Source organism: Acomys russatus, chromosome 15 (genome assembly GCF_903995435.1).
Source record: "Acomys russatus chromosome 15, mAcoRus1.1, whole genome shotgun sequence".
NCBI classification, from domain to species: Eukaryota; Metazoa; Chordata; class Mammalia; order Rodentia; family Muridae; genus Acomys; species Acomys russatus.
The window spans coordinates 42,572,145-42,591,849 of NC_067151.1; the positions used below are offsets into that span (position 1 = coordinate 42,572,145).

At 44.3% G+C, this 19,705-nt stretch overlaps 1 protein-coding gene across 1 annotated transcript in view; it reads left to right on the top strand.

Annotated features, from left to right (window-relative positions):
- The first annotated feature begins 11,642 nt into the window (after positions 1 to 11,642).
- Positions 11,643 to 19,705, top strand: part of Gfm1 (G elongation factor mitochondrial 1) — a 47,460-nt gene continuing 39,397 nt past the window's right edge. The window contains exons 1-4 of the mRNA XM_051157279.1: positions 11,643 to 11,781; positions 13,404 to 13,556; positions 15,116 to 15,248; positions 17,514 to 17,718. Of these exons, the coding sequence (XP_051013236.1) occupies positions 11,698 to 11,781; positions 13,404 to 13,556; positions 15,116 to 15,248; positions 17,514 to 17,718 (575 nt within the window). The 5' untranslated portion in view covers positions 11,643 to 11,697. The remainder of the gene's footprint in view (positions 11,782 to 13,403; positions 13,557 to 15,115; positions 15,249 to 17,513; positions 17,719 to 19,705) is intronic.

Below are 19,705 nucleotides of genomic sequence, written 5' to 3' on the forward strand. Positions count from 1 at the left end.
ACCCATTAAACTTAAGTCATCTGCTCAGCCAGCCCTGAGAACTTACCCTTCTCCAGTTCCCCGAACCTGGAATGTAAAGCGTACACTGCTACACTCACGTTTTTAACATGTGCTCACAAGGCAAGCACTTTCCCAGTAAAAGCCTTGGTTTTAAACAGTACTTTCATATAATTTGACTTGATAGAGCAAAAATCTTCAATAGTCAGCTTAATCTCCTTTTGCCTAAATCATTAGACAGATAACGTTCAATCATATTCAAATTTGAAACACCTTAGTTAGCTGTGCCTTATAGTATAACTCCTTTAAATTATAGCAGTTACAGAATATATAGACACTTTCCCCCTTTCAATTTGTCTTCTACTGAAATCAAATGTAAAAGTTTATGACTCTTAGCAGCAGTGATTCTGCTGGAAATATATATCGTTATATGTGATTTAGAGACTGTCACACAGTACACTACATGTCACCCAATGTGTAAGTTTTCCAGGGATCTTGCATAGACCCTTAAAAAAAATAAAACTATGAGGAATGTCAAGCATCAAATTCTGTTAATTTTCTTTTTTTTTTCTTTTCTTTTTTTTTTTTTTGTTTCTTCGAGACAGGGTTTCTCTGTGTAGCCTTGGCTGTCCTGGACTCACTTTGTAGACCAGGCTGGCCTCGAACTCAAAGCGATCCGCCTGCTTCTGCCTCCCGAGTGCTGGGATTAAAGGCGTGCGCCACCACGCCCGGCAGTTAATTTTCAAATAGGAGACATGTCTGATAATTTTTTCCATAGGTATATCTTCTTTTATCATTCACCTTTGAACCTGATGCAAACTGTTCCTCATTCTCTTTTAACAGTCACTAATTTTTTGTAGTCTAAACCATGTGTTGAATGTAACATCTTTCATAAAAGCCTAGGTTTTATATGCATTAAATACCAGCTCAAATCAATGAAAGTAATTGAAACATGTGTGCTTTAAAAATAAAACCAGTGCCCTCCATTCCTATTAGTAAGCAAATTGTTTTCTTGATTAATAGTCAACACTGGCCCAGCCTTAAAGTGCTTGTTGGAAATACAGTGAAAAGAGGTAATTAGGCTTCATGTGTCAAATTGTTCAGTTTAGATTTTCTTTGTTAATGCAAAAACACAAACTTACCTCAAAAGGAATGAGAAAATTTATTCTGGAGCCAATTTGAATGGCCATGAACCAGGAATACAAATCCAGATTCCTCTACATGCCATGTTCCAACCTGGCAATGGTTCCTGAAGTTGTGTAATAACTGTACCTAGGAAGTCATAAATCAAGGTGTTTTCCAAATAAGCTGTTGAGTTAATGAAATAGCAAAGCTGGCCCAGTCTGTGATATATGCCTCAGATATGATCTGATGACATTCTTGAAATTACAAAAAAAGATTTTTTTTGCTGGGGGCTAGAGGGATGGCTCACAGATTAAGAGCACTGGCTGCTCTTCCAAAGGTCCTGAGTTCAATTCCTAGCAACCACATGGTGGCTCACAACCATCTAGAAGGAGATCTGGTGCCCTCTTCTGGCCTGTAGGCAGAGCACTGTATACATAATAAATCTCAAAAAAAAAAAAAAAAAAAAAAAAAAAAAGTGACAAAAATGGGGGAGGCATGGTGAAAGTAAGAGACGAACTGTCTTTTAAAAAGAACGGGATCAAGAAGATGAGGAGAGGGACCAGAGGTGGTAGGAGAGATGAGTATGATCAAAATTAATTGTTGATCCAAAAACAACTTTCATCTCACAAGAGAGAACTTATTCTGGAGCCTAATGTGAGTGACTACTGTGCCTGAGAACACTGATTCGGGTTTCCCCGAATACTATACTTCAACATGGTGATAATTTCATGAAGATTTACATTAACAGTACAAAGAAACTCATAAGACTTTTCAAGTATGTCAGTGAAAACACTAGGTAGGTGGATTACAGCAAGGTTTTTCTTTTCTGAGAACTTATACTCACAATACACAGGTATGAAATTGTCTAAATATATATGTAAACCACAAAGGCGGGCAATGAATGGCTGTTTGGCCCCAGACCTGCAACATAACCACAGAAGTTTTAAATAGAGTTGTAGAATCTTTAACACAAGAGTGTTTTTTTTCTGAGAAGAGAAAACGTCTGTTCAGACATCACATTTTGTGCCCCATGGCCCTGGGAAGGCTCATTTCCTAGATTTTTTTTTTATATAGATAAGTAAACAAAGTTAGGACAAAGACTTGGTAAAGCTGCTAAAGAAGAAATCCCTGGACCACATCAAATCCAGCCACAGTGATCTGAGTCGATTTTTTTCTGTCTTATATGTCTGACATGTTTGTGACATATAATAGAACTATTATAGCAAAAGTTAAAAGAACCAATAACAAAAATTAAAACATAAAAGTGGTAGATAAGGGAAGCACAGTTTAACCAGCTAAGCCCCATATAGTGTTTCCCATCTATCTATGTGTCTTGTACTCTATGAAATATTTCATATGGGGATAATTAATATATTTTTAACTTTTCTCTTTGCCTGTTTGATTTCATGACTGTAGCTTCATATGGAATATCTAGGTTTCCCCTTTTTATAAAAATAGGGTTTTCTCATTTAATATATCCTGATTACAGTTTTCCTCCCTCTACTGCCAGTTGCTCCCCACCTCCCCATTTGAATCTACTCTCTTTCTGTCTTTCCTTAGAAAACAGGCTTCTACAGGATAATAAAAATATAATACAATAAAACAGAACAAGATAAAACAAGAAACGACACACCAGAATTTAGACCAAACAAACAAGGAAAAGATCCCAAGAAAAGGCACAAGAATCAGAGACCCACTCGTTTGCATACTCAGAAGTCCCATAAGAACACTAAACTGGAAGCCATAGCACATATATAAAGGGCCTGGTGCAGACGAGTGCAGACCCTGTGCATTTTGCCACAATCTCGGTGAGTTCATATGAGCTTTCATCATGTAGAGTTAGAGGGCCTTGTTCTGATGGCCTTCATCTCCTCTGGCTCTTATACTTTCTGCCTCCTCTTCCACAGATTCCCTGAGCTCTGAGGGGAGGGATTTAGTGAAGACATGTCCCAAGTGTCCCTTAGTGTCCCAAGAGGAAGTCAATAGAATGAGTGAAAGGATATTTGGTTTTACCCTAGGTCCCCGGGCTACCTAGTCTCAGGTTCCTGGTCACCCTAGCAGTGTCAGATATCCCTTCTATCTTGCGGAGTGGACCTTAAGCCAAATCAATTATTGGTTCGTTATTCCCATAAGCTTTGTGCCACCACTAAATTAGTACATCTTTCAGGCAGGGCACCATCATAAATCAAGAGTTTGTGGCTGGCTTGGTGCTTACATTTCTCCTTGGGGAGCATGCAGAGTACCTTTCTGTGGCAGACACTGGAACATAGGTGTAAAGACTTTGTAGGCACCATGTTCAAGGAGCTGTGGAGGTGTCATCTTCAGCAGTGGGCCCTTGCTGTCAGTTTGTGGAGAGCAACTTACAGTCTTGGCCACAGCCCGGGTTGTTTTGGGGACTTCCTTGGGCAAACAGTTGGATTAGATGTAACCCAATCCCTAGACTGGAAGTTTTATTTCGTATTAAGAGATGGCCAGTTGGGTCTCTGTCTTGCCCATTTGGAGGTTTCACTTAGATCATCTTCGTATATGTGTCTGTATTAGGAAGTTGCCACTGTATTAGGTTTCCAGGCTACCCCTGCTATGGCCCTTAATTTTAGCTCTCCCTCCTCATTTTCCCTCATCCTCCCTGCCCCCTTCTCTCCCCACTTGATACCCCATTCCAGTCCCCCATTCATTTTTATCTATCCATTTCCTTGTCCTCATGAGATCTAGCTGTTCCCTCTAGTTCCTTCCTCTATACCCAACTCCTGCGATATTATAGATTGTAGCTTTGTTATCACTGACTTAACAGCTAATGTCCCAAGTGTAAAAGAATACATAACCATATTTCTCTTTCTGGGTCTGGCTACTTCACTTGGGTTGATTTTATCTAGTTCTATAGTTTACCTGTAAATGTCATGATTTCATTCTTTTAAAGGCTGAATAATACTGCAATGTGTGAACGTCCCATATTTTCTTTATCTATTCTGTTGAGGCACATGTAGGTTGTTTCCAATTTCTGGTTATGAATGGAGAGCAGCAGTGAACATGGATGAGCAAGTGTCTCTGTGGTAGAATGAGGCATCCCCGAGGATATGCCCAAGAGAGGTGTGGCTAGATCCTGAGGTAGAGCAAGTCTCATCTTCTTGAGGAACCGCCACACTGATTTCCAAAGTGGTTGTACAAGTTTGTGCTCCCAACAGCAAAGGATAAGTGCTCCACTTTGGAGTACCTAGTCTTAATATTAGGAAATATTAGTCATTCATATCTAAGTTATAGCTCTTACTTGTAGATGATCATTTTATCTGTTGATATATGTCAGCAGACTGGGGAATTCTCTTAATCTTTTAGGGATTTTTGACTCAGGTAAAGCCTTAGCCTGGTTACAGAAAGGAATTTTAGGGTGTGCCAGTATGAACCAGAGATAGGCATATTAAACCATATACAGCAGATAGTTTTGTCAGATCCCAATAAACACTACAAATAACAGATCATTTATATCATAAGATATCTAATAACCATGATCCTAGTAAGTTGTTAAAACTGAGGAAGCTGATAAAGCCAGAAGCCAAGAGCATCTGTCACACAAAGGAGTTAGGTCCTGCCTGTGACTGCTGTACAGCGACGGTCCTGGTGAGAGTCCTCAAAAACTGAAGTTCTTTTTTTTCTTTTTCTTTTCCTTGTTTTTCAAGACAGGGTTTCTCCTGTAGTCCTGGCTATCCTGGACTCACTTTGTAGACCAGGCTGGCCTCAAACTTATAGCTATCTGCTTGCTTCTGCCTTCCAAGCTGGGATTAAAGGCGTGCGCCACCACACCTGGCCCCAAGTCTTATTTCTTATAATCAGAAAGGGAACTAGAACTCTAATAAGGGTTACTTGTAACTTTTGTCCTCATATTGTTAAAGTAAAAATATTTAATTTTTAACCCTGGCTACTGTAAATACTCTTTTAACCAAGGACCATGGACTTTTCAGGCATTTAGAATCTGGTTATTTTCTGTTTAATTTGGAAGAAAAGAGCCAACCCAAATCTCTGAGTATCGCATGAGACAATAGAGTTAAAGTTGCTTAAAGGTAGCCAGATGTCTGGGTATGCCATAGGGCAGCGCTACATCCAGCATAGTTCCAGGGACAGACTTGACTGGGGTGGCCAGGGAAATGCACACACAGAAACACACAGGGTTGGTGGACTAGGCTCTCTGTAGGAGAAACCACACAATCCTATTTGTTTATATGGAGTTGAACAGGAAGTGGGGTTATTTCATACAACTAGAGGAAAAGGAGGCAGGGTTCACGGTACAAGCAGGAGCAAGGGGACAGGTTTAGATGATCTTAGTAGGAGCAGTCTCTGTAGAGGCCATAAATATTTGTCTAGGAGGAAGCTATGGCAGACATTTTCTGCACACACTAGCAAGATCCACACATGAATCTGAGGAAAGCTTTGCCCTTTCCTCTAAACCATCACCCCAGAGGAGGGAGTCTTTGCCATTTACCCTTGATTGGAGGCCAGGATCCTTCACATGGCTGTGCACATGTCAGCAGCACACTTTCACTCATGGCTTCACACATGCAGGCCTTCCTACAATAAGGCTTATTAAAATAATTGTGTGTGTGTGTGTGTGTGTGTGTGTGTGTGTGTCTTAAAAAGTAGTAGAAACATAGTCCAATTGCTTGGACCCAGTAAAAATTTCCTCTTTTTTGAAATGCAAATCAAAACGACTCTGAGATTCCATCTTACACCCATCAGAATGGCTAAGATAAAAAAATTCAAGTGACACCACATGCTGGCGAGGATGTGGAGAAAGAGGAACACTCCTTCATTGCTGGTGGGAATGCAAACTAGTATAACCACTTTGGAAATCTATTTGGCACTATCTCATGAAACTGGGAATAGGGCTTCCTCAAGACCCAGCTATTCCACTCCTTGGAATATACCCAGAAGGTGCTCCAGCACACAAGAAAATTTGCTCAACCATGTTCATAGCAGCCTTGTTCATAATAGCCAGAACATGGAAACAGCCTAAGTGTCCCTCAGAAGAATGGATAAAGAAACTGTGGTACAAGGCCGGGCGTGGTGGCGCACGCCTTTAATCCCAGCACTCGGGAGGCAGAGGCAGGCGGATCGCTGTGAGTTCGAGGCCAGCCTGGTCTACAAAGTGAGTCCAGGATGGCCAAGGCTACACAGAGAAACCCTGTCTCGAAAAACCAAAAAACAAAACAAAACAAAACAAAAAAACTGTGGTACATTTATACTATGGAATACTACTCAGCTATTAAAAACAAGGAATTCCCAAAATTTGTGGACAAATGGACTAACTAGAAATGATCATAATGAGTGAGTTAACCCAGAAGCAGAAAGACTCAAATGGTATATACTCACTTATATCTGGACACTAGCCCAAGGGGCATGTCCCACGAAAGCCTTCACTTACCAGGAAAGTGGGATAGAGGTGAGGACATTCTATTGGGACCCTAGGTGAGAGGAGTATGGGAGATTGGGGAAATAGAAGGATCCAGAGGGTCCTAGAAATCTATAAGAAGAACACTATGATGGGTGGATCTGGGCCCAAGGGTTCTGCTCAAGCTATGGCACCAACCAAGGACAATACATGCAGTAAGCATCAAACCCCTACCCAGATCTAGCCAATGGACAGGACATTCTCCACAGTTAAGTGGAAAGTGGGGGCTGACTTTCACACGAACTCTGGTATTCCCTAGATGGGGAGGCCCAGTGGCACTCAGAGGAAGGATAGCAGACTACCAAGAAGAGACTTGATATCCTAAGATCATATACAGGGGGAGGAGATCCTCCTCAGTCACAGTCACAGGGGAGGGGAATAGGGTGAAAGTGGAAGGGAGGGAGGAATGAGAAGATACAAGGGATGGGATAACAATTGAGATGTAATATAAATATTATCAATAAAAAGAAAGAAAATTTTTCTCTTTTTCTTAGTAGAAAGAATTTTGTTTCTGGCTGTAAGAATTTGGATTCAAAATAGCAGACAGAATGGAATCCTTTTGGGGAGGTTTTTAAGTAGTTTTTGCCAATTTAAATGCTTTCTGTGGGTGCCGGTGTGTATGTACACCACATGCATGCAAATACAGCGCTGCTGCAGCCAAGAGGGGTACTCCCATGCCTGGGATCTTCTACTAGCTGGAAGGGAGGGGAGCGGAGGGGAGGGAAGGGTGGGTAGGGTGGGCAGAGGAGGGACGGGTGGTGAGCCACTTAAGGTGGATCCTGGCATCTAAACCCAGGCCCTCTGCAGGAACAGTAAGCACTCTCAACCACTGAACCATCTCCCCACCCTACCCCCCCCCCCAATTTAAAATCTACAGTTTACAAGCCAAATTCTACTGAACAAAGAATTCTCTTATGGAGGTTACACTTAGCAATTCTCTTAGTTACTGTTCTGTTGCTGTGAATAGAATCATGACCAAGGAAACTTGTAAAGGGGCCTTAATTGGGGGCTTACAGTTTCCCCGAGTGAGTCCATGACCACCTTTCCAGGGAGCGTGGCAGCAGGGAGGCAGACATGGTGCAGTAGTTAGAGCTTACATTGGATCCACAAACTGAAGGCAGAGAGAGACAGAGACAGAGTCTGGGCCTGGTGTGGGCTTTTGAAACCTCAGTCCACCAATTAGGAGCCAAACACTCAAGTATATTAAGCCTACACGGGGACCATCACTCAGATACCACAGCGATAGTAGAATATACTTGACTCCCTTAAATATGAAAGTTTAAGTAAGGTTGGTACCTTATTTGTACCTCCACTTAAGCCAAGATCAGTATTATTTTATCATTTAGATATATTACCAACAAAATCCCCAAGTATCTTACAATATTTTTAAAATATCTTAAAAGTTAGAATGGGGCTGGAGAGATGGCTCAGCAGTTAAGAGCACTGGCTGCTCTTCCAAAGGTCCTGAGTTCAATTCCCAGCAACCACATGGTGGCTCTCAGCCATCTATCATGAGATCTGGTGCCCAGTTCTTACAAGGAGATAAACATGTTTTCCATAAAAGAGTAGCTCTCAATTTTAGAGAAGTCAGTGAGAATGCCATTGTTTAACCAGTTCAGAGGACTAGAGCTCAGAGGTTCAGTGAAAATTTGTACAGTAGGCCAAATAGACTTAAAATACATTTTACACAAAATTAAGTATTTTTCCATTATAATATATACCAGTAATATAAAATCTAGCAGGAACAAACCATGAAATTATTTGTTTTGTTTTTCGAGACAGGGTTTCTCACTTTGTAGAACAGACTGGCCTCGAACTCACAGTGATCCACATGCCTTTGCCTCCTGAGGTGCTGGGATTAAAGGCGTGTGCCACCATGCCTGGCTAAACTATGGAATTATTATTAATAATTATTTATTATTATTATTAGTAGTAGTAGTAGCAGCAGCAGCAGCAGCAGTAGTAGTGATTATTTTGGTTTTCAAAAGTTTCTCTGTGTAGTCCTAACTGTCCTGGAACTTGCTCTGTAGACCAGGCTGGCCTTGAAATCATAGAGATCTGTAAAAGTAACTTTTATTTGCCTTATTTGTCATCTGCTAACCTAGGCTTGGACCTGGAAGCTTCTAGCCTCCATGAGTGTTTTCAGCCTCTGAGACTTACTGCTGAAGGAGCTCACCCTTGCTTGTTCTGAGCTCTGGGCTGGCTGCTTCAACTCAGCTGTTTTGGCTCAAACTCCTCTTCAAGCTGACTGACTTCAGCTGGCTTTTTTCTCAGCCTCTGAGTTGCTCTGCTTGGCCTCCACACTAACTCTAGCAATTTGTTCTAATCTTCTCTCTTCACTTGAGTCTAGCTTGTTCTGTCTTCAATCTCTCTCTCTCTCTCTCTCTCTCTCTCTCTCTCTCTCTCTCTCTCTCTCTCTCTCTCTCATTCTCCCTTAAGTAGCTTCCCTTTCCTCTCTGTTCTTGTGAGAGTTGGGTGTATCCTATTCTGCCAAATCTTTCTCTAATTCTGTCAGTGTTTTGACCACTCAATTGTCACTTTCAAACAAGGACACTTCCTTCTACAAGCTAACTTTACCTTCATTGTTTGGGATTAAAGATGTGAACCACCACACCCAGACCTAAGCTTTTCTTTACCTCAAACTTGCTCAATACCAGGCTGGCCTGGTGTAGATCTGCTTGCACTTGTCTCCTGGGATTAAAGGCATGTGCCACCATGACCCAAAAAGTCTGTATTCCAGCTGGATCACACAGACCTAGATGGCCAGGATGGCCAAGGCTACACAGAGAAACCCTGTTTTGAAAAACCAAAAAAAAAAAAATTAATAATAATAATAATAATAATAATAATAATAATAATAATAAATAAAAGTCTCATGATCCGTAATTGTAGTTAAAATCACACCACTATCATATTTTAACTAACATTCACAGTGTTTTTATAATATACTTTGGCCTTCTTTAATAATTTTTTCCCTTTTTAAAAAAATTTTTTTTCATTTGGAACAATCTTTTTTTTTGGTTTTTCGAGACAGGGTTTCTCTATGTAGCCTTGGCCGTCCTGATTTGCAACAATCTTTACCTTAAGACAAAATATTACTTTACCATAGACAACCCTTTCTGGAGATTCCAATCAGTGCAGCTTCTATCATTACATCTTCAGGGCCAACACTAACTAGATCAGGGGCAGGAGGCTGTGGCTGGGAGAGGTAAGACAGGAAAGACAAGCTGTGGAGCATCAAACGCAAATCAGCAATAGAGAGTTTCAGGAAACATCGAAATTCATAGTCATCACCCTTGTCCTAAATGAGTCACTTTTTATGACTACCTAAGCAGAATTTCAACAGAGTTTGTAAAGATTGGAGGAAGGTGATTATTGGGTGGCAGAGATCCCAGGGACGCACACGACGTCAGCGTCACACGGCCCAGGTGGCCCAGGTAAGCAGACGAGGACGCCCCTCCGGTTGCTGGGTATCCCCTTCTCCCCACGCCCTTCTCCACCAATGGTGGCTCTCCTGTTTTAGGAGACGTTCTCTCTGGCACAGATCACAAGTATAATCAAAAAATATCACTAGCTGTTCTCAGGCTAGGCAGGCCTAGCCAGCAAGCGTCTGACAGAGTGGCTCCAGGGCTAAATCTCTGACTTAGGCTGATGTTTTAACAAGGTTCTAACTTTTTTTTTTTTTTTTACAAGAATGAAAGACATCATTGTGCAGCCTGGTCTACAAAGCGAGTCCAGGATGGCCAAGGCTACACAGAGAAACCCTGTCTCGAAAAACCAAAAAAAAAGAAAGAAAGACATCACTGTGATTTGTCATGTGACATCGTGAAAGGTATAAAACATAATGAACTACAGAAGAAAGTGCAGGATGTGTGCAGATGTAGAAAAGGGTGAGAGAGCTGTGGAATCTTGTCGCGCAGCAGCAAACTGATGATGAGACTGGATAGGCTGAGGTCAGATGTTAGTGGAGGAGGGCTCCCCTTTCTGAGGACTAGGGGAGGGAGTGGGAGGGAGGGAGTGGGAGGGAGGGAGGGAGGGATCGGGTGGGAGCTTCAGTCGAGATGTAAAGTGAACAACTTAAAAAAAAATTTTTTTTAACGCATTTTAATCGGTGCGTATACTGAAATACAGCAAAGACAAGGCAGAGAGATCAACCCGGTGCTCAACACAGTAACCCCAGGAAGCAATGGCCCTGTTGAGAGGTGGAAACAAAGTGGGAGGGTCTGGGAGTATTCTCAAGGTGGCACCTATAGGATATGCTGGGAGATTTAGATTACAGGAGTCAGCAAACGGTGCCCAAAATGACTGCCATTTTTGGCTAGGTCAGCCGGAAGAAAGGAGACTCTTTTGCTAAGATGGAGACTTGTAAAGAAGGTTTGGGAAAGTTCAGAAGCTCCGTCTTAGACGTGTCAAATTTTAGATGCCTTTAAAATGTCCAAGTAGCAGCTCGTGGGCGCAGTTTTGTAGACGCAAGGGTGTATAGCTACTATTACTGAGGAGCAGTAAAGAACGTTCCAAAGAAACTCTATCTGTAATTCAACAATCTTCTGTCACTTCCCCCATGTTCTCCGATAGAGTACTAATGTGGACATTCTGTGTACTTCTTCCACTTAAATGGTTATACACATTCCCCCATTGCTAAGCAGGTGAAACAACCATGTTTAAATTCGTTTCTTTTCTTTCACTTTGTTGAAACAGGGTCTGACTGGCCTGGAACTCTATGTAGACCAGGCTAGCTTAAGATGCGCCTATCTCTGTCTCCGAAATATTATTTAAAAAGTGTGGGACCATTCCCGGCGCATTTTTATATATACAGCGATGATTTTTTTTTAAATATAATTTTATTTTATTTTTTCTTTAAAGACAAAGGGACCAGATTACCCGACTAGGTAGTAATGCCACCTCCCTATGGCAATGCACGGCACAAACTGCACTTTCTCCTCCTGACCAGGAGAGGGCGCGCTACATCGCTCTCAGACGGAGGGGGCCTTTTCCTTTTCCTTCCTCCAGCCGCCCTCCTGACCTTCCTCCCGGAAGTGCTCCTGCGGCTCGGGTTGCCGGCGTGACTTTGAGCGCTGCCGGCGCCGAGCAGAGTTGAACTGAGAAGGAACCCTGGAAGTGCCTGTTCCAGACTTGTGATGCGGCTGCTGCTGGTCGCCGCGGCCCTGGGGCGCGGGCCGCTCCCTCGGGCCCCTGCCGTCCTGGGCTGGCAGGGGAAGCAGGTACTGGTGCCGGGCGAGCCTTCCAGAGCCGGGCAGGTGGCGAAACCCCTTCCTTACCCGGGGTCTAGAGCGCGGCGGTGGAGTCCCCAGCCCCGAAAGCCCTGGGGTATCCGCATGCCAGCCGGGTCTTGCCACCCGCAGGTCTGCGCTGGTGTTCTCCCTCCTGATGGGTGTAATCTACCTTCAAGTACCCCGAGTGAAGGTCAGGTGAAAGTTAGTGTCCCGGGGGCTCGAGCCCCGGACTTCTGGCTCATCGTCCGGTTCTCTTCTGACTACTGGGTATGGTTGGATGTTCTCAGAGAGAGCGGGTCATGTTCTGTGATTTGGCACTCAACTTCCTCGTGCTCTTCTCTCGGGTCATGTTTCCCAGTTAGGTATGTAGATTAAACTTTGAAAGACTTTCGCGTGAGATAGAGAAGAGCAGCGTTTGGTAGATGTGGCCCCTTACCTCTCATGGAGCTCCCGTTTCTTTTCTTGCCAAATGTCCCAGTGGCTTAATCATCCAAGCACTTGTCAACTGTCTGCTTTGACACGTTCTCAGTTTCTCTCTTCCCAGAAGAGGTTTCAAAGCGTTTGGATGTGCGGTTTTGAATACATCCCTCTCCCCACAGTAAAATTAACAGGAACAACCCCTTGCCAAAAAGATACTTCATTGTTTTCATGCAGAAGAAGTTGGAAACCTTTTGGGGATTGTGTTGAGGCTGCTGTGTAGACCCTGTATGTCCGTAAATACCCCTGCAAGCTGTGAACTACAGGGTAGGGAAAGACAGAAAACCCAAGGTACAATTTAATCTAAAACTTGTATTTCATTTCTTCTTTCTGTTTTGGTTTGTTAGTTTGTTTTTTGAAACAGGTTTCTCGTGTAGCCCTGGCTGTCCTGGAACTCACTCTGTATACCAGGCTGGCCTTGAACGTGGAGATCCTCCTGCCTCTGCCTCTCCCGAATGCAGGGATGAAAAGCATGTGCCACCCAAAGAAACTTGTTATTTCTTATTTTAAAGTGGCCCTTGAGAGGTATAGTTCTGATTTTATGATAGTTAGTGTGTATTTTAAAACTATGGTCTGGGGCAAACAAGATGATTCATAAGAGCCACATTAAGAGCAGTTGCCAAATACGGCAAGCTGAATAAGAGTCTTGGGGCCCACATGGTGAAGGGGCGAGAGTGGAATCCTTCAAATTGCCCTTTTGACCTGCCCATGTCTGCTCTTCCATACAAGAGTTCGTTTCCAGCACTCACATGTTTGCTCAGAGCCATCTGTAACTCCAATTCCAGGGGATCCAGTTCCTTTTCTGACCTCCTCCGGCACCAGGCATGCATGTGGTTAACAGGTGTACACACAAGCAAAATACACACACACACACACACACACATACAGCATGCATGTGGTGCACAGGTGTACATGCAAGCAAAACACACACACACAAACCTAAAAAGTTTAAAACTAACATTTAGCAATAGTATCTGTACTACTTTTGCTTTTGAGAATTATTGGGAATTAAATCCAGGGCTCTGTATATAAGACCCCTTGCATTGAGGTCAAGAAAAAAAAATCTATAGTTCCCATTTTAACTGTGATCTCTTAATAAAAAGTGTGTTGGTGAGCTTTTAAAACTTTTTCAGGCTAATTGGAAGGCCTACCGATGGTGTTCCTCAGGGACAATTCCCAATGAGAAAATACGAAATATTGGGATCTCGGCTCACATTGATTCGGGGAAGACGACACTCACAGAGCGAGTGCTGTACTACACTGGCAGGATCTCCGCGATGCATGAGGTATGTGGCTAATGGCCGCTCCCACAGCCATGAGGAACACAATCATAAACATGTGAGCTTCACAAAACCTTGTTTTAGCATGAAAACCATGGTCACCGAGGTGTGGTCCTCAACCATCCTAATGCTGCGACCCTTTAACATAGTTCCTCATGGTGTGGTGACCTCCCCAACCATAACATTAATTTTGTCGCTACTTCATAACTGTAATTTTGCTACTGCTATGGATCATAATGTAACCGTGTGCTTTCTGACGGTCTTAGGCGACCTCTATGAAAGGGTCGCTGCACCCCAGAGGGGTCGTGCGTGACCCACAGGTTGAGAGCCACTGTCATGGGGGAGTATCCTTAGCCAAAGTCAGATGGAGAGGTCAGGCCGGCCGGCTGGAAGTGTTACTGTGGGTAATCTCTCTCTAAGTGATCACCGCAAGTCCCTGACCCGTACACAGCTCTCAGGATAGTTGTAGCGGTTTCAACGAAGGCTCTGTGTTTATAATGCTAAATCGAGGTGAGTCTCAGAAGGCGCTGTCGATGTACAAAACCGCAGCTCTCGTCTTAAAGAAAAAAAGAGTTAGTTCTGGAGCCAGGCTGAGTGATCATGGCTCAGAAACATAGATTTAGGTCCTCATAGATTCCATGTTCCAACATGCAAGCGATTTCATGGTGATTTGGTTTTACAGAACAAAGAGTGTTATAAATCAAGGCAAGTCTAAAGTGCGTTGGTAGGTATACCCGAGAGGCCAGCCCCGGGAGAAAGGGGTAGGAGCCTGTTCTATAGGCCCAGGATGCTCTCTGATGGCAGTCTTAGCTTTAGGTTTGGCAGAAGCTAAGTCAATAGCTTCTAAGAAGGTTAGCTGATTCCCACGAGGTATTACTTCAGATGCAGAGTGGGGCAAGGCATGGTTATTCCAGATGGCAAAAACTAGCAAAGACAGTTAGCCCATAAACCTGCAAAACTCCACTCTCTCCACAGTACAGAAATTTTCCGATGGCCCAACAGTCTCTGCAGATAGACTCCTCCCAGGAGTTTTGCATTCGCAGCCAGACACAGCTTCTTTTCAGGAATTTCTGTTCAGAGCACTAAATGTAATCTACACTAAAACTATACTTTCCTGCCTGGAAAGCACTATTTTAAATAATGACCCTCAAAAATACTGCCACACCACTGAGTAGCTTAGCTCTCCAGCTTGAGCTGTTGCTTAGGTGAAGAGCAGCCGTTAAAGCACACACTTCAAAAGCTGACCACCACCTTTTTTTTTGCCTCAGAGTCCAAGTGGAACAGAGCTGAGAGGTCAGCTGCCTGAATACAGTCAGTTCATAGCCAGCAGCCAGCAGTACAGGGGAAAGATACTGTTGCCCCAAAACACTTGTCAGCTACAAGCATGGTAGCGAGGCAGGAAACAAATCATCAGCTCTCAGTTTTATGAAGTGATGTGTCTATAGGTTTAGGCTTCTCTTGCGGCTGTGTACGCAAGCTCTGTTTTCCTTCCCGTTCCGTTTCAGTAAAGACTTCTTTCTTGGGATGAAGGACATAAAAGTCTGCATTTTTGTGCTCATGCTCAGGTGAAAGGTAAAGATGGAGTCGGTGCTGTCATGGATTCCATGGAGCTAGAGAGACAGCGAGGAATCACTATTCAGTCCGCAGCCACCTACACCATGTGGAAAGACGTCAATATCAACATTATAGATACTCCAGGTAAGCCGGCCCTTTGTCTTGTAGTTTCTTCGGGCAACAGTATATGTGGTCCTCCCTTCTGCTATGCCCCAGTTCATCTTTGAGTATCACATTCTAAAAGTACAAAACTGAATCGCTACCAGGTTCGGGACTTAAAGCACTTCACCAGCATGTTGCTTCATTGAAAAACAACATGAGAAGGGCTCTCGCCTTTACCATGCTCTGGCATTCCCTATAGAAGTCGTGCTGTTGAGCCTTGGCCCTGATGCTGGCTGCGTGAAGTTGGGGGCACGAGGAATCCACATTACAGTGTAAAGATGTGTAATGAGCAGAGATGGGAAACTGTTAACAATGTCCCGGCTGGATAGGTTTATGTCAACTTGTCAGATTGCCTGTAGGTAGTTTGTGAGGCATTTTATTGATTACTAATTGATAGAGACCAGGCCCCCTGGGGGAACAGCCTCCCCAGCCCCCTCCCCGTGTGCACACAGGTGGTCCTGAGACATATAAGACAGTGGGCTGAGCAAGCCCGTGAGCAGCCTGTATGGTTTCTGCTTTAGTTCCTGTACCCAGGTTCCTGCCTTGGGTTCCTACGTCACTTCCCTTAGGATGGACTGTCGTCTATAAGCCAGATAAAACCCTTTAACCCCAAACTGCTGCCGGTCAGTGTTTGATCAAAGAAATAGCAGACTGGCTAATACAGAACCTGATACAGGTCGTAGTTGCTGCCGTGACAGACCTGCCTGGCCGTATTGGTTTTGGAGAGGGTTGTGGAGGGACTTTGGAACCTGGAGCTGAGAAAGGTGTCGAGTGCTGAGAAAGTAGGACTGCTGAAAGGGCTGGTGATGAGAGGCCAAGACTGCATCAGGGCCTCTTGTGTGGTATTTTGAACTAAGAATATAGGGTGTCTGGTGAGCTGGGCTACAGAATCGGGTGTGGTTAGTAAGCACCACCAAAGTAAACCATTTGTTTCTCTGAGACAGTTGATGGAGGTCAGCTGGAGGTGAGATGTTAGCCATAGTTAGGAAGAGACCAGCATCACTGAGGTGCAATCTGGGAGTATTTCCCCAGCGTCAGCACACAGAAGCTGCGCTATTGAGGGGAAGCCAAGGTTGCATGTCATCCAGTTAGTACTGGTTTTGAAGCCATCAAGGGGCCTTGGAGAGCAGCTGAGGCTTGGCTCTGTGAGCGACCATTGGTGTGTGTGCAGCCTCAGTCACAGTAGAAGACTCGGGATTGGCAGGGTCATGGAGAAGTTGAGGCTTGGCATCATGTGATGCGGTTAGCCCTAGCTAACCGCCTAGCAGAGGCTGTGGCTAAAGGTGCAGCTGGTTTTCATGGAATCCAGCATTTTGGAGGTTCCAGTACAGTGGGGCAAACACCAAGGACAGCAGGCAGCTGTGGAGTGAGCCGGCCTGAACCTAGAGAGATGTGTGTTGTGGACGGCAGATGAGAGAGGCGGGGCTGCCCCAACCTTCGGAAGGGGTATGTTGTTGAATTGTGGGTTCGCTTTGCTTGTGACTGTGCCCCGGCTCTTCCCTCTTGGAGTAAGAATGCTTTTAACTTGTTTTTTTGTTTGTGTTTTTTTTTTTTTTTTTTTTTTTTCCCAGAAACCCACAGCTATGATTGGCTACTTAAGAGAGGCTTTAGACTTCTAAAAGAGACCCTGAGTTTTAAAAGACTGAGACTTTTAAGGTTATGTTTTATATTGTGAGACTAATATTAATATGAGGTCTTGAGGATAAACAAGAAAGGAAAGGTTATTGTTTAAGGTTGATGTATTGAGAAAAAAAAAGTTGACAGGGGGGGAAAAGATCGTTGTATGGGTATGGGAGGTTGACAAGGGATCCGTTGTCTTGGTTTGTTTTTTTGTCACCTTGACAGCAGCTAGAGTCAAGGGGGAATAGAAACTTCAATTGTGAAGGTACCTGCAACATACTGCCTGCAGGACCTCTGTGGGGGCATTTCTTAGTTGCTAAGGGATAGGAAGGCCCAGCCCCCTGGCTTGTTACCCCTAGACAAGTTGTCTTGGGTCGTATGAGGAAGTGTGCGGAGCTGGCCATGAGGAGCAAGTGAGTGGGCAGCCATGATCTTGGCTTTCGTTCCTGTCTTAAGTACCGATGGTGGGCAGTGCATGTATGTCAAGTAAACCCTCTACTCCCCATGGTGGTTTTGGTCCGTGTTTTATCACAGCAGTGGGAACCTAACAAGGACACATGGTTTGTATATTTAAAATGTAGACTGTTCTTTAATGTAAAGCCCTGCCGTACTGCTTGCTTCTCCTAGGCCACGTGGACTTCACCATAGAAGTGGAGAGGGCCCTGCGGGTGCTGGATGGCGCAGTCCTTGTGCTCTGCGCTGTTGGTGGAGTGCAGTGCCAGACCCTGACTGTCAGCCGTCAGATGAAACGCTACAACGTCCCCTTCTTAACCTTCATCAACAAGCTGGACCGAATGGGCTCCAACCCAGCCAGGGCCCTTCAGCAGATGAGGTACTGAGCCTCGGGTGTGCGGGACCCGGCAGCCAGGACAGCTGATGCAGTTACTCAGCTGTATCCTGAAGGATTTGTCCTGAAGGCCTGCGTGTCTTAGTAAATGGAGCCCCGCGCCCGTGGTTTAATTTACCCTGTGCTTCATCAGCTGTCTTCTCTGTGAAATGGGAGAATGTGTCTTGTATTTCTGGCATGCCAGATGGTTCCAGAAAGCACGTTGTGCTGCTGTGCCGCTGTGGGGCAAGCTGGAGGTGCAGGAGGAGCTTCCTGGTCTTGACAAATGTAGCAAACGTAGCTGTCATGCCCCTGTCAGACTCTACGCAGCAGGGCTGATGGGTGGAGGCTGAAACCTTTGTGGTAGTCAACGGTGAAGAATGGCTTATCTGATGACAACGGTCTGACGGAGGGTATGATTGGAAATGTGGAAGTGATGTTTATCGTCTTTGTGTGTTTGAATTATTTTCTTGGTACAAGTAAACATATTTTGGGTCCTTATTTTCCTAGTGGCTGCTAGTCGATGAACTCCGCCAGCTCTTCCGATGTCTGAGAACCTTCTCTTTCTGTGTGACTTGATGACTTTGGTTCATTATCTGACTCCTGTTTGTCTTTTCTCAGTTTGGAACTCTTGGGAAGCAGATTTTGGGACTTTTGGACCTGGCTGTCATGCGTTCTCTTCTGTCATACTTTCTCTCCCTCTTGGGCACTGGCTCATAAGGGAACCCCTATTTATTGATTGATTGGTTGTTACTGTGTATGTTGAACATATGTGTGGGTGGTGAGTGTGTGTGCACATCCATGCCACTCACACGTGGGCATCCATGGGCAACTGTGTGCTTTGGGTCGCCTTCCACCTTCACATGGGCTCCAGGGCTGCATTTTCAGTTATCAAGCTAAGTGTCTTTCTTAGCAACTGAGCAGTCATATTGATTAATTTTCAATATTAAGTTTTACTCAAGAATTTGATGGTCTTCTGTGTCTTTCCTGTTCCTTAGCCGTTTAAAAATATTCAGCAAATCTATAGCTAATTTCCATATTCTTTTCATAGAAGTACTTTTCAAATGTCTAAGTTTGGTTTGGGAATGTCGTTGGATAGCCGAGCACTTGCCTAGTATGTGTCAGGCCTTGGTTTAATCCTAGCACTACAAAATCTTGATTACTTTCTTTCCTCTGGTAACTCTTGGATATTAATACATTTCTTTAAAAACTATTTTTATGGGCCTGGAGAGACAGCTCAATGGTTAAGAGCCCTGGCTGCTCTTCCAGAGGACCTGGTTCAATTCCCCAGCATCCACATGGTAGCTCACAGCTGTCTGTAACTCTGGTCCCAGAGAATCTGGCACCCTCACACGGACATTACATGTAGGCAAAACACCACATAAAAGTAGATAAATCTTTCAAAAAAATACACCTATATAGACTTTTACTTATGCGTATGTCTATTTGTGTAAGTATATACCATATGTGTGGACGTCCAGGGAGCCGGGAAGGAGGTCTTGGGTCTCCTGGAGCTGGAGTTACAAGCAGTTGTTAACTCCCTGACAGGTGCTGGGGGTGGAAATTCAGGTCCTCTAGAGGAGCCGCAGGTGCTCTTAACCTCCGAGCCACCTTTACAGCCTCGGACATGAGCAGTGTAAGCTCTTGGCTTTCTTCAGCACTAGTAGTTCTTAGCTCTGTGTGTTGTGCACAGGAGACCTAATCTGTCTGTCTGTCTGCCTGCCTGCCTGCCTGCCTATTTATCTATCTATCTATCTAGACTGCAGTCTGTTCAGCGCGTGTGCCTACCTGTGGGCCAAGGGGAGCCTTTGAGCACTCCCCCTGAATGGCTGTCTTTCTGTCACTGGGTTTAAGAATGAGCACTAGGTTTGCTGTCCCACTGTCTTTTTGTTTTGTTTTGTTTTTTGAGACAGGGTTTCTCTGTGTAGCCTTGACTGTCCTGGACTCACTTTGTAGTTCAGGCTGGCCTTGAACCTACAGCGATCCGCCTGCC